This window comes from Nyctereutes procyonoides, unplaced genomic scaffold (assembly GCF_905146905.1).
Source record: "Nyctereutes procyonoides isolate TBG_1078 unplaced genomic scaffold, NYPRO_anot_genome, whole genome shotgun sequence".
In the NCBI taxonomy this organism is placed as follows: domain Eukaryota; kingdom Metazoa; phylum Chordata; class Mammalia; order Carnivora; family Canidae; genus Nyctereutes; species Nyctereutes procyonoides.
Genome location: NW_026575046.1, coordinates 18,514,313 through 18,540,933, shown reverse-complemented (window position 1 = coordinate 18,540,933; position 26,621 = coordinate 18,514,313). Strand labels below are relative to the sequence as shown.

The 26,621-nt window shown below is 42.5% G+C and overlaps 1 protein-coding gene across 1 annotated transcript in view; it reads left to right on the top strand.

Moving 5' to 3' along the window:
- Nucleotides 1-12,134: 12,134 nt before the first annotated feature.
- Nucleotides 12,135-26,621, top strand: part of C9 (complement C9) — a 56,669-nt gene continuing 42,182 nt past the window's right edge. Inside the window, exons 1-3 of the mRNA XM_055325769.1 lie at nucleotides 12,135-12,304; nucleotides 25,633-25,738; nucleotides 26,124-26,271. Of these exons, the coding sequence (XP_055181744.1) occupies nucleotides 12,228-12,304; nucleotides 25,633-25,738; nucleotides 26,124-26,271 (331 nt within the window). The 5' untranslated portion in view covers nucleotides 12,135-12,227. The remainder of the gene's footprint in view (nucleotides 12,305-25,632; nucleotides 25,739-26,123; nucleotides 26,272-26,621) is intronic.

The window sequence follows — 26,621 nt, the reverse complement described above, 5'->3', positions numbered from 1 at the left end:
CTGTGAAATAGGACTATGAGTAAACTATTGTCTGTTATCTTTTTTTTTTAATTGTCTGTTATCTTTTAATGCCTTATTCTTCTCTCTCTGAAATACACATATTCCCTTCCTGGGAGTTTAATGGGAATCCAAGGGATATCACTTGTATCAGAACGACCTCTACTGAAATCTAGTACAAAAATCATTCTGAACCCTTGAGTCATACTTTCTACTCTTTACCTCTCCTTGTTCTTGATTCAGTCATGTTTGACCTCACCAAGAGCTCACAAGTATGTGGCCTGATCTGGCCTGGTGGAGGCCATTAGGAGAACTTCTGTGTGAGGTAGGCAGGTCCATGATGAGACATCTTTAGCACAAGGACACTCTTAAATACTCTGCCCTAGTATAAAAGTTCAAGGCTCTCTCTCTCTCTTTTCAAAAAGACCTAGATCTACTGGGAAGATGACCTCGAGGCAGGCCTTGCTTCAGTACAAAAGTCTTAAACTTTTCTAAGGATTAAGACAAACTTGGAAACAGGTGGCTGTCATTGATGAGTATTTATGAGTATAGGTTCTTCATTATCACTGCCTTACCTTTCCTCTTAATTGAAACATTTGGTCCCTCTCTGCCAACACTGAGTAGAATATAGAAAAACAGACTCCACACAAAAGCAGCTTCCAGTAAGCCACAGATGTGCTGGAGAAGGCTGCTGATAAGAGCATGTTGCACAAATTATCTGGCTTATCCAGATGCTCTGCAATGTGTCTAACCCACTGACTCAGTGTGCTGTTTCCATGTGACTTAATCTGTAAGATCTTGCCGGAGGTTAACCCTTGCTCATGTGTACAAGGGGAGGACATTCATTTCAATGTAGTAGGAACTACTGTTGGCCAGAGAGAGGTGCTTACTGAAGTGTCTCTGCAAAGTGGAAGCAGATCTCTTCTTTGTAAGTTTATTTAGTAACAGTACTTGTCACACCTGTATATCAGAAGTTCAGCTCTTATGATCACCCTATTATACCGGGAGGACGGTTTCTTTTAGGCATCAGATCTAAACTAAAAGCTGAACTTTAACAGCCAGCATGCCCTCAAATTCCTCACATAAAGGCAATACAAAAGGAGAAGGTACTGATTTTCTCAAGATAATCTTGCATCTATGAGGTGCTTTACCATTTACACAACATAATTTCATCCAATTGATATCATAATCCTATAGGGTGAAATCTGTCATGGTTTCATCTCATCTGAGGGTGACTTCCACGCTTTAAAATCTTCCAACTCTGGAGTGATTGCTGTGGTATTGTATTTTAAAACTGTGCATTGTGGTAGGGATATCTTTTCAGTCTGTGATTTCAAATTCCTCCATCAGAATGTTAACCATGGTATCTAGAGAAAGCCAAACACAGCAAATTCTGTGTCTTTCCTGTGCTGAAAGCAGGGAGGGGAAAAAACAGAAAATGTAGCTAACTCAGAAGTTTGGTTGACTTTGCAATAAGCTGATGAGTGAGGACTTTGACCCATGTTCCCAGATAAAGTTCAATACAAAGTCATCTAGTAAAAGACAGGAGCTCCCTAAAAGTCCCTGGTAAATATTTAAGCTATTACCATTTGGAGGAAATTGCTAAATAATAAAACATTTAATTCTTGCTGGGAAATGTTGTTTTAACTAACTTTCTTCTAATAAAAATAACTAAGACTCAGTTCTAAATTGATATGCCAAACTTAGAGACACACAAAGCAGTGTGACAGCAGCAGCCTTGTTAACATGTCCTAATAATAGCCAGGCTGATGGCCAAGGGCCAGGCATGTGTCATCTCACCTAATGAGGATCTGAGCCCCTTGTTTGCCCTTGCTTTTCTGGAATTATGTATTTAATTACTAAACCTCTATTGTGCTGAAATCATATGAGTGCCAGTCTCCAAGGAGATGACAGTGTGGGCTACTCGGTGGCAAAGAAACTGGTTTTCTGCCTTGACCAAAGTTGAGATGGTTATAAAACAAAACAAACAAACAAAAAATGATTCTGAAAGTCTCCATAACTAAGTTTTCTTCTGATGTTACTTATGGAGTTTGATGTCAATTCTCTTTTCATTTTGGTTAACTTCAATCACTATTATTTTACCTTAATTGTGAGAAAGTGAAGTTATTGCCATTGTAGAAGTTACATGATGACCTGCCTGGGCTGAGGCTGAGCTGTGAATGGTTCTGGGGTGTGTCTGAGGCTGCCTCTACCAGGTACGCACTTACACTGATTGGTCATCACAAAGCCTTCTGTTAGGGGGGCACTAAGAGGAGTGCTGGATCACAGGAGCAAATGGAGAGGGAAGGGACCAGGAATGGAAAGCTGATGTGACATTTACCTCCCCACCTCCCTCACTAGCGTGAGAGACTGGCCTAGAGACTTGATGATGGAAATGATAGTTAGAAGCAGGAGGAGTTGTCTTTTTTTTTTTTTTTTTATAAAAAGCCCTGAGAACAGGTAGGCACCCTATAGCCCACGTGGCCATTGGCAATAAAAAGACTACATCAATGGAAAGGCTTACAGGGATTAAAATTAGTAGCAAGTTATTTTTCTCACATAAAAAGTCTTGATTGAGGGCTGCTGGTATTGGATGAGCAGCTCAACAAGGCTCTCAAGGACATTGACTCTTTTTTAGCTTTTCACTCCAACTTTTGTAGCCTTTTGGCTTTCTGTTCTCGTTTATTGCCTAATGGTCACAAGATGGCTGCATAGCTCCAAATATGATGTTAGTGTTGAAGGAGGTTCAGAACAGGAAAGAACAGCACAGCCAAGGTCTGCTCCTTGAACCAGTAATTTCAGTTTTCCTCCAGGCTTCCCAACTACTTCACTATGTCTCATTGGCCAGATTTTGGTCACACGGCTATTGCTAATTGCAAAGGATGCTGGGAAGTCAAGGTTTTAGCTTTGCCAACCTCTATAATGAAAATAGTTAAGGAAGAGACATGGCTGGCTAAATAATTTATGGGGCATAGGACAAAATAAAAATAGAGGGCTCATTATTCACAAACCAGGGCGGAAAATGCTATTAAAGACACTAATGCATGAACATATCCTTCCTTCTGCAAACTTTTTCTTATTATAACATATTTTATTTGCTATTTAATATTGTTCTAAGTAAAAAAGAAATAGAATTTTAAAGTGTTCGTGTGAATTTTATTGCTAATCTTTAGTTGGTAACTGGAATTGCTGAAATCATGCAACTTGTATTTCATAACTCATACATGCATATATACTTAACATACGTATTTCATTCCTACCAGAACAGTAGAAACACTGCACAAAACGAACTCAACTGTTCTTAATTCACTTCTTGATACATGAACATTCTATCAGTACATGCTACCTTTAGTTCACTAATGAGTAAAGAGAAATGATGAAAAGAAGAAATACGAGTGTTTCTTTTTCTTTCCTTTCATATTATTATTTTCAGCGTAAGTAGATGGCTAATGCAGAGAAGTGACACCACTAGTAAGAAAGATATGATAGTGTTTCTTGGTCATTTGTGTTTCTTTTTGTGTTGGAAGTAAGTTCTGGTTCAAATGCACTTACACAGTGATGGCCAACAGACATCTACCTCATACTCACTTTTGCTTTGACTCACTGAACTCCCACATATCATGGGTCCACCTAAATTACATGTTCATGGGGCAACAGAAACATTCTGTGCAAATGTGGCGGCATAGTAGAAGGGACACAGTGAGCATTTCCTCTGTTCATGTGCATGCTCCATTTTCCAATCAAACTTGCTTTCAAAACAAAAGTCCAAGCACAAAATTAAGAATTTCAATGTGGCACTGAGAGAATATTAAACCAATCATGGGGCCTTCCCGAGTGTTTGAGCCCTGTCCGACTAAACTGGTCACATGCCCTTGAAGCCAGCCTTGGCAAGAGGGCCTTGGAAATGGGTGATGGATTAGTCAATGTGTCTCCCACATGCCTGGGTGATAGTTTAACCCTAAGCTGGCTTGCCTCCCAGGGCAGATCACAGCGGTCTTTGACGACATAGCACCTTCAGGGCAGAAGAGAAGCACACACACGGAAGGCACAGTCAGCAAAGCCAATGCCAAGGTACCTGGACTAGAAGGTGTAAGCTCAAGAATGCAGAGGACTAGTTTCTGTGTGTTGGTACCATGAGGGTTATCAGAGCAATAAGAAGTAGAAAGGCGGGTGAACTAAAAGCCACTGTCCAGGTGGCTTTATTGTTGGTATAACCTAACTTGGCCTTGAAGGGATGTCTGCCATCTCAGTTGGAAGCGTGGCAGAGAAAGGACTGTGGAATTCCTGAACTGTTACTACCTGACACACTTCACAATCCTTCATCTCTCTTCACTGCGAGCCCAACTACCAAATCTGGAAAACCAGACTGGATGCAGGGATGGTCCACAAAAGTCACTGAATAATAACAACAAACACCTCCCCAGCATTTACCACACAACAGACACTATTCTGAGTGTGTTACAATAAACAATTTAATTTCCATGTCAGTTCTATGAGGTGGGCTGCTACCCCCACCACCATTTTATGGAAGAAGACACTGAGGCACAAAACCTTTAAGGAACTCCCCAAGTCGCTGAGCTAGGAAGTGGCTAAAATGGCCAGTGTCCTTGCAGTTAACCTCAAATTCCCCACTCCAGCACTCCACTACCTCCAAAAACTGGCCCCAGTGCCTATTTGCACTGGTTTGTCTCACATTCACCAATATTTTATTCTCTTCTTAGTACTTTTCTCCTCTTCTACTTCCTACACGCAGTATGCCTATCATGATATATTTATGCTTATGTTTAATTAGGCAAATTGGTCCCTCTTTAGGCTTTTCAGGGCACATTCTCAGAATGAATTAAGTGTCACTTAGAAGTTTGAATTATCTAGTTATTATAAATGTAACGCATCGATCTAACCTCACACAGTACATTCTAATTCAGGTATTTTCATCAGAATGTTTCACGTAAGCTATGAGCTGCTCACAATGAAAGATGGGCTATGAGTAATGTTCTCCCAATATCTTCTACATTATAAATAACAAATCATCCTGCATCTGCTCACAAGCAGGCCAATTGGGTGTTCCATGGTCAATGAGGAGCCCAATTTTATAACTATTACTGTTTTTGTATATTTTTCACAAAACTCCAACACCAATGGGATCATGCTCTTAATGAACTGGATCAAAATTATGTACTCATGACACAGTTTGTTTTACTCAGTGCTTTCTCATTCTCTCCTCAGTTCTTCAGGGTTTAAAAAACCTATTAGTGGTGATGACTTTCTTCATTCTTCTAATTTGAGAAACACAATCCTTTGACAAACACAATCCTTTGCACTGTAGAGATTGGAAACTGAACAAGTGATCACAGAGCAGAGAGATGTCTTGCAGCCCAACAATTCACACAAAACCCCATGATAGGAAAAGCACAGATCAGTAAAGGGGAAAAAATGAAGGAGATGATGCCAGACCAAAAATAGGATTAAGTTCCTGAGTTAAATCATCTGTAATTATCGACTGGCCCTTCCCCTACAGAAAAAGAATTAGCAAAACATGTCTGGAGAAGAAAAAAAAAATGTTTTTCTTAAACTGGGTCAAAAATTTGCTTACACTACACTAGGGTGGAGAGAAAAAATATATACACATTCCTCTTTCTTTCTTTCTTTCTTTCTTTCTTTCTTTCTTTCTTCTTTCTCTTTCTTTCCCTCTCCCTTTCTCTCTCCCCTTTCTTTCTTTCCCCAGTGTGCTCTTCCTCACAGGTCTCTATTCTGCTGGGTATGAACGCCAACATTCAGTCTAGTCTTGCAACCCCACTCTAGCCGTGATCACTCCCTCTAAGGGTACTTTCTTTCTTGGCTATGTGCCCAGTATTTCATATTTCTTCCCCTTTTTCTGCTCTTCCCTGTAATGGTTAGTTTGATGGGAGAGAGGAAAGTTGAGAAGGGGTTTAGATTCTCAGGTAGGTCCTTGTAGTGTCCTCTGATTCTTCCGATCTCTATAGCATATACCCCATCTACCTGACTACTACCTTGTGGGATCTGTAATGAATACTCTTGGCTAAAGAATGGAGAGTCTGTTCCTCTCCATGCAGCTGAGTGGCTTGCAAGGCTGGGTGGTTCTCCCTGCAGCCTGGACCCCCATCTCAGGCATCATTGACTAGACTCCAGGGATCTGCTATGAGTGGCTTTGCATCTCTGCCCTCAATTCCAGGGCCACATCGTCCTTCATGGAGCAAACCTGTCAGCTAGTTTACCAGCTATCCCTTCCCCTATCCCTCCTCAGGGCCGGGAATTTCTTGGTATCCTCTGTGGCCCAAAACAGCCAAAGAAACCTAGGAAGCCAAAATCAGTCCTTCCTCTGCCCAACTACACACCACAACCACTTTTGTTCTGGTTTGGCTTCCCCCATACTGAGAAAGCCTGGAAGTTGCTCTCCCAGAGTTCCAGATGGCAAGGAGAGAAACATCTGTCTCTGACCTCAACCTACTTACCATGCTGGCCCCATTCCAAAGGGTGGCCTGAAAGACTACTTCGAAAACTCATCTCCAGGCCCGCCCCTCCCCACTCTGCCTCTCTCCCTCTCACAACTGCTCTGATCCAGCAGGAGAAGCAATATCCTCACATTACCAACATCACAAGCCATGCTGTCTCCACTACTTTGAGATTCACAGGTGACTGATTGCTTCTTTATTCTACTATCTCCTTCCCTGGGTAAGAAGCCTCACAATTCAGCCTTGAGGTTGCAGAATCAAGAAAACATAGTTTTAAAAGAGAAAATCAAAGAGAGTTTAAAATTTGCAAAGCATCATCCCCTATTATATTTAGTTGGGCTTACATGTTGTTAATTGGTAAATCTGTATATAGTTTTGTCCTCAAATACTAGTTTCTTTTTGTCAAAGTTCCAAGTTCCAGAAACCAAACATACCCGAGCCAAGTGAAATCAACCAGTCATCCAGTAACTATGAAATAACTATGGAATAACTATGAAGTAACCATTATGAGCCTGCTTAACACTATGCATACTGTCAAAATACTAATGCAATAAAAAGAAAGATGACTTCCAGATACAGAAACCCGAAAGACCGTTAATGGTGACTCATTAATAAAAATAAGGAATATAAGAAGAGCTTCCTGGACAGGGACAGGGCAAGAATTATGTGTGTGATTTTAGAAATAAGTTCAAATTACCATAGGCAAATCAAAGTCCACTTTGAGATTTCTTAGAAGTACTTGAAGATTGTTAAGCTGGAAAGTAACTCTATTAGTGTTGCATTTTTCAAGAAGTATCACTTCTAGATATCTACACTTCTAATGAATTTTTTTTTATGATAGAGAGAGAGAGAGAGAGAGAGGCAGAGACACAGGCAGAGGGAGAAGCAGGCTCCATGCCCCGGGAGCCCAACGTGGGATTCGATCCCGGGTCTCCAGGATTGGGCCAAAGGCAGGCACCAAACTGCTGCGCCACCCAGGGATCCCGATATCTACACTTCTAAAAGAAAAAACCAGAAGTTCCTGGTAAAGGAACTTCAACAGACCAATCTTTTGAGATTTCTGGTTCTGAATAGTTGGCTTAATCTTCAGAGTGGGTAAGAAAAGAAGGGTAGAGACTGAGAAGTGGAAACGGTAGAGGACAGACCACTGAGGAATATTAACGTTGTATAACAGATAAGGGAGAGGAGCTGGCAAAAGAGAAGCAGATGATCAGGAAATGTATCACAAAAGTCAAAGGAACAGCAAATTTTAAAGCATAAGAATGGCCAGTCCAGACAGATGCCTCTATGCGACAGAGATCAGGGCCCAGAAGTGTCCATCAAATTTAGCAATAAGGAGGTCTTCAGTGGAGTAATAAAGGCCAAGGGAAAACTGCAATAGGTTGAGCACAACCACGTAGTAAGGGAAGAAACCTGATACAAACTGAAAAGAAAAAAAAAAGTGTGGCTGACAAAGGCAATAATGATAAGAGAAACTCAAAATGAAGAAATCAAGGAGCTGGATGTTCAATAAAGCAGAGAAAGGGGATATTGAGAGTATGAGGATGAGGCAGCTTGGAAGACTTGGAGACAGTGGCCAGACAGTAAGGATATTGACATTTGCAAAGATGAAGCCATTACAGGATGACGCTAGGACAGTGGGCTAGATGGGGTTAAGATAAATATTCATAGAACTGTTGGAATCAAGAAAGAGTTAGGTGCAGTGGTATTTCAGAGAACACTGACATCACTAAAGAGAAAGCTGGAGTTGGAGTGGGGAGAGAGAGAGAGAAGACAGTGTCAAAAGTCTTGGGTGAATGTCGACAGTCAACAGTGTTGGTGAACAGAAGGGCAGAAGGTGGCATAGCCAGATCTTGTCAGCTTCAAAAGAAAGAGGGATTGTATTGAGTCTTTCCTTAAATGAAGTGCTGTAATGCAATTCAGGGGGCCCTAAGTACTTCCATGTGACTGTAAACAGATCTGAGCCACAGGAATTCTTATTACTGTAAAGGGATCGCCAGACTTACATCACTCCCATTGAACTTCACAAACAGCCCCAGAACCACTCCATAGAGAAATCGTGCTCTCTTGCTTTATAAAAGAGCTCATTTTGAAAGTCCTGTAATGAAAATGGCACAGAACCAACAGGGAGAGAGCTGGAACCTGATGCCCCCCTACCTCTAACCGTGTGACCTTGGGAGTGTCGTCACCTCCTATTCCTGGACATCATTTTCCTCATCTACATTTATTTATTCATCTATGAATGCATAGTTCCCAATAACTGTTGAAGCCTAATAGTGGTAGGCACATTCCTAGACTTTGGGGACATAGCAGGAAACGGGACATACCCCAAACCAAGGGGCCTGCTGTTTAATGATTCTAATTCCCTCAGTTGTGTGTGTCATAAGTGAAAGCACTACAATTTCAGTATGGTTGGTGTAGGACACTCGGATCTTTTAGGATTCAGTCAGAAACAGATACGGAATGAGATGGTCTCTCCATCTTGAGATCCCTGAACACTGAGGGAGTCCATGAAATTTCTAGTAATAAACTTCCAGAAAACTGCTTCCATCACTTTAAGAGAGCCAGATGGAAATTACACCCAACACATTTACATCACTTCAATAAAAATTAAGTGTTTCTGCATAATGGTCACACATTCTAATGTATACACGTGCGTGACTCTGACTTTAAAACAGGAAAACGTGGGATGCCTGGGCGGCTCAGCAGTTGAGCATCTGCCTTCGGCTCAGGGTATGATCCCCGGGTCCTGGGATCCAGTCCCACAGTGAGCTGCCTGCATGGAGCCTGCTTTCCCCTCTGCTTATGTCTCTGCCTCTCTCTGTGTGTCTTTCATGAATAAATAAATAAAATCTTTTAAAAAATAAAAAATTTAAAAAACAGGAAAAAGTATAATTATTGTGCAATAGATAGAATTTAGTGCCACAAAGTTCCCAAGCAAACTGAAACCAAAGGGAAATTAAACACAATTCTTTTTTAAGGCTCCTGAATGGAGAAAACTTTGAGAGCCCTCCGCAGAAGTGGAAAACTCTGGCATCAGAGTTTGAAGACATGTTTATTCAAATCCCGCCTCGGCCACTTTGTCTTTGCAGCCTTGGCTGTATTTCTCTGGGCCTCATCGGTAAAGCTAAACCAGAAGCCTACTATTTATAGAGTTGAGAGGGTTTAGTGAGAAATTTTACAGTTTCAAGTTGTTTAACATAACAACATAACACAACTGATGTGTGGTGGGAAGAGACTGAGACGAGGAGTCAGGCACACCAAGTTTGAATGCCAGTTTCTCACTGACTGGAGACGCTGCGTGATGTTGGACAAATGATGTGATCTCTGTGCGCTTTCGCTTCCTCAACTGTAAAATGGATTATTTTGAGGATTAAATGAGATTTTATACATGTATGTCTGTGTGTGTGTGTGTGTATATGTTAGCTATTTTATATATATAAATTATATAAATTATATTATTTATATATATTAAAATATACTATTTATTTATATATAAATAAATATAAAATATATTTATAATATATTATTCATATATAATAAAATATTATATATGAATTATATGTATTATTTATATATATAAATATATATATATACATACACATGTATATTACCTTGACACATAGACGTTTGACAAACATTTCTCCTTTCTTTTCTTTGAAAGCCAATTGTGCATTGGGACACCTGGTTGGCTCAGTCAGTTAAGCATCTACCTTCAGCTCAGGTCATAATCAAAGGGATCCCGGGATAAAGCCCTGGGACTGAGCCCTGCATCAGGCTCCCTGCTCAGTGGGGAGTCTGTGGTCCCTCTCCCTCTGCCCCTCCCCATGCTCACACACACTGTCTGTCTCAGATAAACAAATAAAATCTTAAAAAAAGAAAGCCATTACGTATTAAATAAAAATGTTATTGTTTTCATTTCTCTAGTCCAGCATGCTTTACTTCCCCTAGATACACACAGAAGTATAAACCTCATTTTTTAAAATGTCAGATAAGTGTTAAGGTCAAAAAAGAGTTAAAAGCACTACAAAAATGTAACATATACCATATATTATATATCACTAACATATAATATATAATTAATATATTGTTATATTATTTTGCTCCCATTCCTTTGCTACATTATGTTTAGCCTGAACCATGGGGATAAAAGAAACAGAACTTCTACCGAACTTCTACAGCATTCAAGCAGCCAGCTAAGAAATTCCCCTTCTCCCCTCTTCCACCCTCTGAGGCGGTGAGTCAGTCTCCGAGGACAGAAGTGATTTTCAATCTCCATCCACATCTAATCATCAAGAATCACAAAGTCTAACCAATGAGCATTAAGTCTAATTAGCATAAAACGTCACCTTATCTTGCGGGTCTCCACTTGTCATTAGCTAAGACTCCCAAGAAGTGTCCTTGGGCATAGATCTTCATCATCGGCTTGGGGACCAGTGTTGCTGCACACATTCGAATCGCCACATTACTCGGCAATTCTGCATCATCTGCAGGTTGACAGCAAGCTCAGGAACGGCTGAAATCAGTCCCATTAGAGATCTCAAAGTCTCCACATACACAACAAGAAAGCCTATGGAGAATAAATAACTTTTACTCTAAGTGGCACCATTAGCAGAAAGGTAGGGCAATGCTGGAAAAACTAGCTGTTACCCCCCGGCCCCACCCTCTGTGTTATCAGTCTGCATATGTCCTAACGTTGGAAAATTGCCTATTTGTAATTAATAAGTATTGATGAAGGCCCCTTAAATCCTGTGCCAGCAAATATTTTTTCAAAAATTTAATGAAATATTGCTTCTGAAGCTCGTCATTCTAAATCCCGGCCCTGGCACGCATTTGAATGACCTAGCAAGCTTTAAAAAAAAAAAATACTGATACAAGGTCCCATCCCAGATCAATTAAATAGGAATAGGTGGGCGGTGGCCAGGAATCAGTGTTTTTTCACGGGGGCCGGGTCATTCTATCCTAGACCTGTGTTTTAAGAGCCGCTGTGGCATCCATACCCTCTGGCACTTTGGAGACACCTTACCCTTTCCACGAGTCCCAGGGTAAGTGAAAATAGGAAGGGGAGGGGTCCCTTATGATGGATTGAAGCAAATTGCTCCATCCCAGGATCGATCTGGCTGACAGGTATATTCCTGAGATAAGGAGAACATTCCCTCCTGCGGGATATTATGCACGCCTTAGGGAGTTTACCTAGATTCAGAATGATCCACTGCATCTATAAAGAAAGGCAGCTTTATAACTGCATTTTGCACTTTGCTACACCCATGTGGCAGTAACCCACACCGTTCGCTCTCAGATCTCCACATCTGTCCCTGCCACCTATTCCAACCAGGGCTCTTCTTCGACTAATTTCTTTTACTAATTTATGCCTCTCTGAGAACCATCCACAGGCCCATTTTTCCCCTAAATTATACATTCTCTCATTCTTCCTCCTGGCGTCTCCCTGGAGGAGAAACACTGGCCTTTTGTTTTGTTTTTGTTTTTGTTTTTTGTTTTCAACCCTCCTGCTAACCTCAGTCAACTCAGCACCCATGGTTCCTTGTCCCAATATGCTGGTCAGTATAAGAAAACAGTAGGCCAAGAATTATGAAACGACTCTCCTTTGACTGGACTTTGGCTCCCAGGAAGCCCCGTTTGACCAAAATCCCGACCAAAAACAAGCAGTAATCATCTCCCAGTTCTCTGGCCCTTTGCAGATCAACACCTGGCAGGACCTGTCTGGCCATTCCACTCGGCACTGCCTAGCCAGAGCAGATGTCTGCGGGCCAGAGGTTTGCCTTTGCACTATGCCTTTTCGAAATAAGCGTCCTGACTGCCGGGCCCACTCCTAGGTGAGTCGCTTTTCCATTTGTCTCTGGAATTTCACTGCTGGCTTTGATATTTCAAGGTCTCCTTCTTAGCAGGAAAGCAGGTATAAGAAATTTCAACCCACATTAAGATAGCCCCAAAGTTTAAACTTTGAAAAAGGGTGAGGAAAGGTACAGGACTGTGTCTTCCAGAGTTGTCCAAGGAAACCTGCTGCCCTTTCCAGCAATTTCTTTTAAACAAGGCATTCAAATGTTAATAAGGCCAAGATAGTCTTTAGGTACTTGGAATTAAGAATCAAAGCTGGTTTTCACCAGGGTATGATTGCTAAACCGGACTTTATCAGTGCCTAAACCCTGAAAAGTTTAAAGGAAAGAAAATCCATCTCTCCCTCGTTCTGCCCCAATGTCTAGCACTCCTAACGGGTGGCCGCATCACCTTTCTGCCCCCAGGTCAGGCAAAGGCTAAGCATTTTGCTTCTCCTCCTTGACACCCCAAGCTGTGTCCAGAGGCATACGTTTTGACCTCAGGCTTAGGGTTGTAGTTCTTCCTTTCAAGAAGAATCACCATCCTGTGGGCCCGTCAGCCTTGATTCCAGCAAAGACTTTCTCTCCTTTTGCTCTGATCCTCATTGGGAACACGAAGCTCCTGCCAAGTCGGGCCAGGAAATAAATCAAGCAGATTAATAGGATGTTACCGAACATCTATGCTGTGCCCAGAGTTGCTGGAGAACACATAGACCTGTGCCATCCGATCCAGAATGATCCGGTTTGGGGACAGTATCGAAGTATTTCGGGTTTTGTCGGTAGAGCTGGGGCACCGTATCTGGCCAAACGCTCTCCCTCTGCCCAGATACAACCGCAACCTGCATCCATTTCCACTTTGATTATTTGACTCTTGGTTCAACCAGATTCTGTTCTGGAATCTGACCTCTGTCGCCAAGCACATCTCTGCCGGCCCCTGGGCCGCAGTGGGGCGGGGGGGCTGCTGTGGCTCCTGGGCTCCCCTGGGCCCCTGGTTTGCTCACAGGGTTGCATCACCCACGGAGGGCCACCCCCTCCCCCCCCCGGGCCAGCACGAGTCCGGCTGCATGCTGCACCAGGCCTTCCCTCTTGCCATCACTTCCTCTGCCCACGTCCACTAAAAAGCACTGTTGCACCCAGAAAACATTTTCTGGGCATCGGGTACAAAGGGGATCTGGGAAGGCAATTTACTACAAGTTGCTTTAGCCTTCTGGCCCTTTCTTAAGTTAACAAAACACTGTAAGCAACCCACATTCCTGGATTGAGACTCCCGCTGATCAAAAATGAGAGGCCGTGGGGAAGGCTGCAGCCACTTTGAAGTCTGTGCCCCTGGGTCCCGGCCATGCTCGGCTGTTCCAGGGAGGACCTCGAAGCCCCCAGCCGGCCCCCCAGCTCCGAGCAGCTGCACCGCCGAGCTGGACTTGGCTTCCAGCACTCTCACCTCCAGGCCCCTAGGAACTTGTTAGGGTTCCCCGGCTCGAACAGGCCGTGCTCTGCCCTTTGATAGAGGGTGGAGGTCAAAACCGAGGGTGCATACCCCTCAGCGAGGGAGACACATCATTTCAACCAGACAACTGGAGTTGGCAAATGATTTTTTAAAATACAGATATGATCAGAATGGGGCCCTCCTCTGGAGCCAGGCTTCCCAAACTCAGCTCCAGGCACCATTACCAACCAACCATGTAAATTCGGGCGGGTTACTCAACCTTCTTGTACCTTGATTCCCTCATCTGTAGGCTGGTAGTTGTATTCATTTCCTGGTACCTCACTCTGGGCTGCTTCAGACAACAAATCTATTGCTTCACTATTCTGGAGGCCAGAAGCCTGAAATCAAGGTGCCCACAGGGCGGTGCTCCCTCTGAGGCTCTGGGTGGGATCCTTCCTACTTTCTGCTGGTGATCGGCATCCTTGGCCTCCTCGGCTCCCAGCTACATCATTCCATCTTCACTCATCTTTCCTCTGCGCATTTCTGTAGGGTTCTAAATTTTCTCTTCTTAGGAGGACACCAATCACAGTGGATTCGGGCTCACCCTAATGAATCCCCTTTAACTTGATTTCCTCTGTAAAGGCCCTTTTTCCTAATAAGATCACATTCTGAGGTACAGGGGTTAGAACTTCAGCTTTGGTGGAGGAGGTGGGGCACAATTCACCCCTTAACAGTGACAATAACAGCACCTATCTAATAAGGGTTTCTATGACAGTTAAATTATCATTCATACATTGTACTTCCAACATCTGTGCCTGGCACAAAACTCAGTATATGTGAAATGTGGTTTTTAATAATCACTTGCTATTACTCTGATATGCTTTCTGGTTGAGGAAAACAAGGGATAGAGTTACAGCTGCCTTCAGGAGATATCACATGGCTGCAGATGACTTCACCTGAAGCCACAGCGACAGTGAGCTATTGCTACCCATGAATTGTTGGGGAGGTATCAATAATCGTTTGTTTGCAAACATAAGAGTACCCATGAGAATAGGCCACGAACGGGGCATCATCCCTTATGCTTCTCTAAGGAGAACAGAAATGTTAAAAGCAATGTGCTAGTAGAGTCATAGCTCATAACACAGGTCCTGGAAGCGGGTGGCCTGAGTTTGATTCCAGGGTCCACCGTTTATGAGCCATGTGACCCGAGGCAATGTCCTCAGTTTCTCTAAATCTGTTCCTCACTTGCAAAGTGGGAATAAAAATGTGACTTACTAGGTGAAATTCTTGATAATTCATGCAGTGTCCTTAGCACAGTGACGGGCCAGCTTTGAGAGCCATGGGTACTGCTATCACTATATTATTTTTTAAATTTATAAATAACAACATATATACATGGTTCAAAGATCAAAAAATATAACAAATTGAGAAGTCTTGATTTCCCTACCCATAACTTTTCATCAGATTTATATTCTTATGTTTAAAGTCTTAGAATACTACCCTCTCCTGCCCTACCCTCTTTTCATAGGCAGCCACGTTCATTAACTTTCTGTGTATCCTTCCAGAATGTCTTAGTGTAGATTAAAGCATGGGCACATATGTAATCTAATTTTTCCACTTCCTTTTACACACTATCTTGTACTTTGCTTTTTCCTTTATAATTTATAATATATTTCCCATACAATTTATAATATATCCTGGAAACTTTGCTGTATCAGTTAGAAGGACCTTCCTAATTCTCCTCACAACTGATTAATTTCCCACTGTGTGGATATGCAGTCTAGATAATCCATCTTTAATTGATGAACACTTAAGTTGTTTCCAATCTTTTGTACTATAAATAATATTGCAATGGATATTTTTATCTGTATGTCATCTTACAAGTGGATAGTTACACCTGAGGACTCATTCCCAGAAGTGATGTAAAGGGGTCAAAAGGAAATCACCTTTGTGACTTTGCTTAAATGGCCCCATGGCCCCAGGAGGTTTGTTATTACTTTGCACTTTCCCCAGCAGAGTATGAGAGTGTTTACTTACCACAGCCTCAGCAACAACTCTTAGCCAACTTTTTTGATATTTGTCAGTCTCATTGGTGTAAAAAAAAAAAAAAAAAAAAAAAGTTTCTTCAAATAGTTTTAATCTCCCTCTCTCTTTTTTATTTTTTAATTGCAATATGATATATAATATCCTATTAGTTTCAGGTGTACATCATGATGATCCAATGTTTTTATACATTACGAAATGATTCCCACAATAAGGTTGCATATCTTTTCATCTGTTTAAAAGCCATGTATATGTTTTTCCTTGTGACTGTCCACGTTCTTTACTCTTTTTGCCATTGAGCTTCTTGTCTTTCTCTTATGCATTTCTATGACCACTTTATAAACCAGTCCTTCGGTTCTGGTAAGAATTACAAACACCTTCCCTAATCTGACATTCATCTTTTGACAGCATCGGTGGTATGTTCTTGGTGTAGTTATGATTTTCATACTTATCTTAGTCTTAATTTTTCATACAGTTAAGAAAGAGCACTAAACAGGGAGTTAGAAGTCCTGAGAGAGGCTAGGTAGGTAGGCCTTGGAGAAAAACCACCTGGGTTTGAATCCCAGTCTGGCCACCAGGTGCCCTCTGCTGTGTAAACTGAGGAAAATTAGTCACCGTCTCTGTGGCTCACTCTGTGCTCGTCTTTAAAGGATGGTAATACTAGTAATAGATATCTCATAGGGCTCATGTAAAAATTAAGTGAGATCATAATAGAGGCTTCGAAGAATTCCTGACATAAACTAAGCACTCCCAAATGTTAGCAATTATCATTCAATTTATTTGAGTTAAATTTATCTCAACAATCTGGAAAAATACACAAACATCTGTTAATGGAAAAACGAGGCTTAACTATTAAATTGACGACATCCAAAATGTCAGTTTTCCCTCCTTTGGCTGTGTACACCTACGATTTTAATATTCATATTCAATATAAGTTAACAGATATTTATTTGTCAACTATTAAACAAGGATGGTCGTTTGTCTATTCATCCAGGCAGTACAGCAAATATCTATTAAGTTTGTAACACAGGCCAGACATGGCATCAGGAACTGCAGTGTAAAACAAGTTGCAAGGGTCTTGCCTTCACTGGGCTTACAGTTTGCTCAGGAATAGAAACAAATACACAGCGATTGAAGCTCAGCCAAGGTCTCTGAGTGAAGCCCATGATACTAGGGGAGACAGGCTCCTGTGAGCCTCACCATTCCACTTGTGCACTGGCTTCATCTGTTCTAGCCTCTGCAAGGACTTTGCTCCTGAAACTGCCCCCTCTCTCCTGCATCATCAATATCTCCCTTTGTACCGACTCATTCCCATCAGTCTATAGACTTGTTGCAACATTTCTTTTAAATGTTGGCTCAACCTCAGCCTTACTCCAGACATACACACCCACACCCAGCCTCATGGAGTGGCATAGCACTTATACTCTGACAACTCTCGTATTTGTATCTATAGTGCACCTCACTTCCCTGAGTGCAATGTCTAATTACTTAAGTCAGCAGCTCTTGAAAAATCTAACAGGCATCCCAAACTTAACACGTCCAAAACATACCCATTGATTTCTCTACCGACCTCACCCAACCTGCACTGCTGCTCATTAAATTACCCAGGTGATAACCTGGGAATCACACTTGACTCCTCTATTTGCATCCTCCCCACACACAATCTAACAGCACATCTGTTGGTATTATCTTTAAAATATATCCCAGATCTACCCACTGCCTGGTATCCCTACTGTGACTATTCTAGTCCAAATCACTGTCATTTCTGGTCTGTATCCAACCTTGCTCACACCCTACTAGTCAGCTTTCCATCTAGTAACCAGAGACATTTTTAAATCTTTTAAAAACATAACTCTGGGTGGTACCCTTGTTCTCATACTCCTCTGAGAATTTCCATCAAGCTCACAAGCAAACCCAAACTCCTCATCACAGCCTACAAGGCAGGAGCTGCACCTAATCTCTTTCTCCAGGCACATCTTCCATTCTCCTTTTTGTTTACTCTGCTCTGTCACCATACTTCTGTGCCTCCAACATATTCTCTCAAGGCCTTTGCACTTTTTTTTCTCCTAGCATAGAACATTTCTTTTCCAGACACTCACATAGCTTCTCTCTGAATTCATCCAAGTATCTAACCAAGTATCACCTTCTGTTCTGGTCATTTTTTGCTGTGTAACAAACTGTTCCAAAACAGAAGCTTAAAACAATACCAATAATTTTATTGACTCATGGGTCCAAGGGTTGAGTGGGCTCAGTGAAATGGTTTCCATGGGTCTCTCACATGGATGTAGTCAGATGATGGCAGGGCCTGGGATTATTATGATGGCTCCTTCACTCAGGTGTCTGTCATTTGAGCTGGGAAGACTGAAAAAGCAAGGGGCTGGAACAGTCATTTCTCCTTGAGACTCTGTCTCTTTATCTTTCTCTCTCTTTCTCTCTATCCTCCATGTGGTAGACTCAGGGTAGTCAGTTTTATACATAGTGGGAAAAGGCTAACAGAGCAAACGTCTTTAGATAAGCCAGCAGAATTTGCCTGGCCATCCCTAACCTAGCCTTAAAGTCATGAAGGCTCACTTCCACTGTGTTCTGCTCATCGAGGGATTAAGAAAGACACTATCAGCTTCAAGAGGAGGGCACATAGACTCTATCTTTGATAGGAAGAATGACAAAAAAATTGTGAACCCACTTTTATATCACCACACCTCGTCTGAGAGGATGCTTTGACTACCCCACATAAGAAAACTTCCCTCTTCTACCCCAGCCCTAGCATTCTCTATTCTTTCACCCTGCTTTATTTTTCCTTACAGTTCTTTTGTCTTTAACTGCTATTGCATGTCATATTTGCTGGATGCTCTTTTATTGTATCTCACCCACTGGAATGTAGTCTCCATGATGGTAAGGTCGTTGTTTTGTAGCCCCCAGAACCATTCCTGACACAGAGCAGGCCCTCCATAAAGGTCACTGGTGTTGGCTCATTGGGAGCACATGAAAGAAGCTCTTAAATAAGACTTGGGAAATCAAGAAAGGTCCTGAAAAAAATAGTGTTGGACACTGCTGTTATATTATCTTTTCATCTTGATGAATTGCATGAACTAAGCAAACTGGCAGATCTGTGGGTTAAGAATGCAGTCCTAATTAGCTTATATTTCTTCACTCAAAGGAAACACGTTGTCTTATTTATTGACAAAAAGATTCCTTCCTACAGCAGGTGTTTTATTGCCTGGGCCTGCCACATTGTGTCCTGGAGTGTGAGCTGCTCCTGAGGTTTCCTTTTACTAAAGCTGGAAACTTTTCACGGCCAGGAGATGGGCCCAGGTGTACATCAATGGCCCTTCATTTAATGCATTTCTGGCTCAGAGTTAGATCGCCTGTTGTGTTGATATACATTACTTTGATCTGGGAAGTGACTTTCAAGCTGAGATTGAAACACTTAGAGATATGTTTTACTTGATAAACACATCATCTAAGAATCCAGAAAGTACTTTACAAACACTTCTCCACTCAGCTTAATAACTCAGCAGGGTGAAAGGCAGGTGGTAAGCATTGTACATACACAGTCTTTCAGCTACAAAACATTATCTGCCTAGTGAGTCAGAGGAGCTCAGGAGGGAGTGATGGGCTCAGAAGGACTATCCGAGACCACTCATCTTCTTTCTTAATATTTATGTAGTGCATTCATTTCAGTAACACATCCGTTTTTGCATAATATACTATTTCCTCCTAATAATTCCCCAGAGTCAAGCTTATTTTGCCTCCAAGTATCCAGGTAGCTGGTGCAATGAAGGGAAAACAGCTGGATGTTCACACACTTTTCAGTTTATTTTTGCCTAATTTGACATCATTTAGGTTTAAACTTAAAATAGATCCAGGCAAGAACCAAGTTGTCCTACTGATGTGCTTTACCTGAAACTGCTCTATTAAGGAAAGAATAAAGAAGAAAAAAAAAGAAAGAAGGAAGGAAAGAAGAAAGAAAAGAAAGAAAGAAAGAAAGAAAGAAAGAAAGAAAGAAGAGAGAGAAAGAAAGAAAAAAGAAAAAAATTTTGTTAACTTATTGTATTTCAAAATGTCTAAAAGTCATGAGACTATTACATCCAAAAAGTATTGACGAAGCTGAGACCTTTTAGATCATTTCAAAGAGGATTTGACTGGTGATGGGAAGGTGAGGCAGCATAGGGAAAAAGGCAAAATTGTGGTGAACTAGAAATAGACATAGATTCTGAATCCAGTTTTGCCACTAACTGTCCAACTTTGGATAAGTAGTGTAATTCTGGATTCAGTTTCTCATCTGTAAAAGAGAACTAATAACACCTACAAAATTTACCTCTCAGTGGTAGAATAAAAGATTAATGAGATTTGAAAATTGTCTAGTAAAACTAGTAGACAAATAGAAGAAATGGCTTAATTAAAAAATTATTGAATGTTGTGGGCTGAATTGTGTCCCCTTCCAATTTATATGTTGAAGTCCTAACCCCCAATACTTCAGAATATAACTGTTTTTAGAGGTAGGGTGTCTAAAGAGGTAATTAAGTTAAGATGAAGTCATTATGGTGGGCTCTGATCCAATACGACTTATAAGAAGAATAAATTTGGGGGCGCCTGGGTGGCTCAGCAGTTGAGCATCTGCCTTTGGCTCAGGGCATGATCCTGGAGTCCTGGGATCAAGTTCTGCATCAGGCTTCCTGCATGGGGCCTGCTTCTCCCTCTGCTTCTGTCTCTGCCTCTTTCGCTCTGTGTCTCTCATGAATAAATAAATAAAATCTTAAAAAAAAAAGAAGAGTAAATCTGAACGCAGCTGTAGAGAAGAAAGATCATCTAAAGACACAGGGAGAAGACAGCCATCTACAAGCCAAGGAGAGAAGCCTTGCAAGAAACCAACAAGGCAGACACCTTGATCTCAGACTTCTAGACTTCAGGACTATGAGAAAATTGATTTCTGTTGTCTCAGCCTCATAGTCTGTGGTATGATAGAACTAGTAAACCAACAAATACACTGTGCCTGATATCCAGAGGATTGTTAGTCTGGCTCTTGGGGCAACAGTGTGATCAGAGGACCTTTTAGGGGGTCATTCGGGGGATGGGGTCTTTCAAGGGATGAATCTAAATCATGGTCTAGGAGGACAATAAAAGATCAGAGGCAGAGCTCTGTACTAAGTCCAGAAGGGGAGTCAAATCTAGAGAAAAGAAAAGAAGTCCTTAAGTTAGAAGCTGAGAAGGAAGGGAATCAGGGTGTAGATAATTAATGCGGTGCTATTGCTTATGTGAAGAATGTTAGAGAATAGTTTACAGCCAATGTCAGTATCTTTGGAGCAGGATCCTGGGCCCTGGGTGTGGGACAGATGAACAGCTTTCCTCATCAGCCCCCATCACTGGCTGGGTTCTAGGCTCGCACGGCAAAGGACTCTCACTCTGAAGTGTTTACAGTGTTTACAGTGGATTTTACCTTCCATACATGATCCTTCAGTCTCTACTGTACCTCTGAACTAGTTATTCTTCAGAGCTGCTCTCAGTGGCAGGTGGGAAAGATAAAAGTCACTGGTCTATAGGGTATAGTTTCTAGAACCAAGGGAATAATCTCTTTGGAGACAGTAAAGCAAAATACTAACCTGATCATCTAAATAAGTGATAAGTACAAAAAACAGACAGGAGCAGATAATCTAGTTGAAGGCAACAGGACTAATACTGGAGAAACAAAGATATTGAAAAGATCCACAGAGATACTAATAAATAGGGCCTAGAGTAATTCCTGAAATTAATGATAAACCAGCTCAGTGACATTTTCAGGTTGGTGGTAGCTTCAAGTTTGGGTTATATTGATATACACCCCCAACCTACTTGAATTGTGCCCTTTTGGATTTCATGAATACCCTCCAAATGTTGCCAAACAGTGTTTCTCAACAGTGCATGAACATGAGAATCACCGAGAGTACTTTTTAAAAACATTTGCTGCCTGGAGCCCATCTCAGAAAGCCTGATTTAATTGTTTTTGGAGTGAGGATGACAATTCTACAATTTCTATTTTTAATATTTGAGGATTATGATATGCAATGTATTGAGACTTACTGCTATAGATCATAAGGGTGCATCTGCCATTGCCTCTTGATGAGGCCTATCAGTTCCAGAGGAGATCTTACCTTTATGGGAACGTTCTAGCAGAGAATTTCTCAGCCATGTAGTTTCAGATACACACTAATACTCAGGCTTCCAGGAAAGCAGGTTCACCAAAGAGTTCTGGCAGCGTGTTTAATGCATGTTTAACCTGCACTTTTAAAAGATAGAAGCTTATCAGGCTCCCTGACTTTCTGGTTGGTTTAGGCAAGAGTCAGGTTTACAGAAATGATATGTCTAGTCTTAAAATCTGCCTTACTGACAGGTCTTGCATAAATACCATGAGGGCAGATCACCAGGAGATTGTTACACAGAGAAATATAGACCTAGATCTGCCCAAGAAAACACGATCAAGAACGTCCTGCCCCTTCTTGCACTTAGTTATTCATTCGTGTTCAGAAAACATTTACTGAGCACCTACTATATTCCAAGAAGTTGATCTGCAAGCTGAACAGTTAAAATTTTTCTAACTCACTGATATTGCTATTTAGAACGTAAATAGAGCTCTAGTTCGGGCATCATGGTTTTGGCTTTATTTTGTTTTGTTGTTTTGCACACCATTATATCCCGTATGCCTAGCAAATAGAGACCATTAATAAATATTTGACGAATGAATAAGTGAATGGATGCCTGAGTAAGTGAATTAATTAAATGAAATATATCCCTGCAAAGGTGCTTATGACTCAAGAAAGAACAAGATCCTGGAAGAATATGCACAGAGAAAAATAAATTATGCAAGGAGTTTAGGGAATGCTCCTTGTGGAAAATCAATTATGCCCAAGATGAGATCCATGATGTCAGAGATGAGATCACAGTAGTAAATTGGAAATAGAGGGTTGAAAGGCCTGAAGGCATGAGAAAAAGCAGATTATCTTGGGAATTTCAAATTCGGTGTGACTAAAGCTTTGATGGAGAAAGTAGAGTTGAAGAATTAGGAAGGAGATAGGCCATCTAGAGCTCACTAGACCATGTTTAGTTTCTCATTTCAGCTGTGACGAATTACCACAATCAGTGGCTTAAAACAACACAAATTTATTATCTTACAGTTCTAGAGGTCAGAAGGCTGAAGTGGGTCTCACTGGACCAAAATCAAAGTACTGGCAGGGCTGCATTCTTTTCCAAAGGCTCTAGGGGAGAATCCATTGTCTTGGTTCTCCCAGCTTGTAGAGGCTGCCCGCATTCCTTGGTTCATGGCTTCCATCCATCTTCCCAGCCAACAATAGCCAGTGGGGTCCCTTTTCGTGCTTTGAATTTCTCCTACCTCTTCTTGTGTCTTCATATCTCCCTGAAATGCTTTTCTGCTTTTAGGAGTTCACATGTTTGGAATGAATCCACCCAGATTATACAGAATAATCTTCTCTTAGTCACATCTGCAAATTCCTTCCTGTCATGTAGGGTAAAATATTCCCAGATTCTAGGGATTAGAATGGGAACAACTTGGGGCGTCGCTATTCCGCCTGCTGCACCATGTAAGAAAACTTGGACTTTATCATAAGAATGATAGGAAGCTTACAGACACATTTTCAGGAGGAAATGGTACAATCAAATCTGCCTTTTTAAAAGATTCTCTGCATGATTTATGGAACTTGGATTAGCAAGAAATTATTGTCATCCAGGAGATATGTAATGTTAGTGTAGAGCAGAGAAGTGTCTGGCAGAGATGAAGGAAGGATGGATTTGAGAGTCAATTACGAAACTAAACAACAGATTTTAATGGTTGATTAGTTACAGGTGATGAGTGTGAGGGATGCAGGATAAGACAGGGAGCACCCACACCTCGGGCCAGGCCAACCACATAAATGAAAATGCTGTTCACCCAGAAAGCAACTATAAGGGGAGGTAGCAGCTTTGAGAGAAGAGGAAGAATAATGAATTTGTTTTGGGAATACATCGAGTTCAGTGAACCGAAACAAAATCCAAGTGCAGATGTCCAGTTGGGAGTTATATTCAAGAGCTTAAAATTCAGGGGAGATGTCTGGACTGCACAGAAACCAAAGCCCTGGGAACATGTAGACAGAAAAAGGAAAAGACAGGTTCAAAGGGCAGGGCCTTGAGGAAAAACAACATTCCAGAGACTTTCTAAGGAAGAGAAGCCTACATGGGTGAGTAGGACAACTGAAAGAGAAAGAAGAAATGGTAGGAGTTTAGCGTCATTCAGTCCAAGGGAAGAGAGTGTTTTAAACAGCAAGAATGGCCAGGTGCATTGGCCAGTGGGAGGAAGTCAATAAAATAAGCACTGAAAAGATCAAATGAGCCACATGGCAGTTGACACTGAATTTGGCAAGAGCAGTGTCCTTGGGCAGGAGGGCTGAGCAGTGGTTGGGAGTAAGCAACAAGAGACAGGGTACAGGGACCCCTGGGTGGCTAAGCAGTTGAGCATCTGCCTTCGGCCCAGGGCGTGATCCTGGAGATGTGGGATCGAGTCCCACATTGGGCTCCCTGCGTGGAGCCTGCCTCTCCCTCTGCCTATGTCTCTGCCTCTCTCTCTGTGTGTCTTTCATGAATAAATAAATAAAATATTTTTCTTTTAAAAAAGAGAGAGAGACAGGGTACAAACCACTCTTCCAAGAAAGTTGGCTGGAAGGATGGGAGAATTTTAGAAGTACCTAAAGGGGCATGGAGGGTTAAAGGAGGAGATGAAACTTTTTTTTTTTTGATGAAACAGAAACATAAATAAGTTGATAACAATTCCTTTAAGTAATGACATGGTGAAGGACACGGGACAAATGGAAGCAACCAGAAGGAAATGTAGAGTTCAGAAAGAGTGTTTTGTTTAATCATTCATTTGCTTGTTTTTTCTTAATATCAAAGACTTGAACACAATATACAACAAATGGAAAGAAACTGGTAGGGAGGAAGAGTTTTACTGGAGAACGTATTCAATTGGTCAAGGTCTCAGAGAAGAGCTAGGGTCTAGTCTTCATGGAGGGATTGGCTTTACCGAGCCAGCCCTCTGGAATAGGAGGCCGCACTCCAGAAACGACAGGTGCCAGTTCAGGGAAGTAGAGCAGGGCACTTATGGGATTCTTGGTCAGTGGCTTTTGCTTTATGTTTTGTTCTGTTTTTTTTTTTCTTTCATTGAACAAGATAATAATCCAAGAAAGTGTTGCAAGCAGAAAAGATGCAAATGGTGAACCGAGAAAGAAAGAAAAGTGCAAAGCCAGGAAAAGCACAGCTGAGCTTTGGGGTCTGGAGGTGGGAGGGAAGGCCGTAAGGGCCAAAATCTAGGTGTTAAAATTCAGAGCAGTAAAGGGTAAGTCCTGAAGCAGAGCGTGAAGTGGTAAGGCTTCCGGTTTAGGACATGCACAGCGCAGGGGTGGGAAAGCTTGGCTTCCCAGGTACTAGCTAGGGGAGTGGCTGGGCCCCCTGGCTTAAATTGGCAAGAGAACCAGGCAACTGGAGGCTTTTTCAGACTCTGAGGGACACAAAGTAAAACAAGGTCTCTAGCTTCACTGAGTTCATAAGGCAGTTGGAAATAAAAGACCAATCCACGTAAAGCAGGTAGCAGCGTGACTGCCAGTTTCCCTCATCACCAGTATTGCAACTGTGGGTAGGCTGAAGGTCCCATCACAAAGTGGTACAAGAATCCCACAAGACCAGTTGAAAATACAAAGCAGCATACGCTCAAATGTCAAATGAGAGCTAGAGTAAAAGGATGGGTCCTTTGATTTGGAAGGTGGAAAAGGAGTCAATAAATCAGGCAATAAATTGGACACAGACGCCTGCCACACCATGCAGCTGACGCGTCCTGCTATCTTAGTTTTGTCCCAGACACAACACGAGAGAATGACACGCCATTCCCCGTAGACTGCAGAATGAGCTCCTGGAGCCAGTGGTCGGAATGTGACCCTTGCCTCAAGCAAATGGTAAGTGTTCATTGTCATTCCCCACTCATCACCCCAAATGGGAACTGTGTTGCGGGCCCCTGCGGGAAAAGGACTCTGAGGCAGGGACCACCCATCCCCATCCCTGCCCAGCTGCGTTCCACACTGAGAAGGAAAGATCCACACCTGGCGGGTGAGGCTCCCGCTGCCTGGACACCTGCACGGGGCACTCAATGCCAGATGCGTGCCCTGCGGGGCCCGCCGGGCAGGCGACTCTAACCCGGGTGACTGCACTTAGGGCCCCTTCCACCGTGAAACCATCGCCGCCACTGGGTCTCTAGCCAGCTACAGTGCCGCGGCCGCCGTCCTAGATCATTGTCCCTTTGGGGCGACAGAAATCCTAATTTTTCCAGCGGGTTTTGTGCAGTTTCGCTCAAGGAGCATCGAGGTCTTCGGACAATTTAACGGGCAGAAGTGCGTAGACGCGGTGGGAGACAGACGGCAGTGCGAGCCCGCCGAGCCCTGCGCGGCCGAGGAGGAGGACTGCGGCGGCGGCGACTTCAGGTGCCGCACAGGTAACCCCCCCCCGCCCCCCCCCCGCGGGCTCCGGGGAGCTCTCAGGGGCGAAAAGAAAGAAGCCTATTTTTTTTTTTGGTATATTTCTGATTGGAGTTCGATTTGCCAACATATAGCATGCCACCCGGTGTCCATCAAGTGCCCTCCTCAGTGCCCATCACCCAGTCACCCCCACCCCTTGTTCCTTTCCCAGAGTCAGGAGCCTCTGGGGTCCTGTTGCCAAGGGCCACGGGGCCGCTGAGAGGGCTGCCCGGTGCGCCCTGCGGAGAATCCCGGGCGCATGTGTGCTCCGTCCCCTCCAGCCCTGCACTGCCCTTGTGACCTCGGGGTGGGGGGGGGGGCGGAGGAA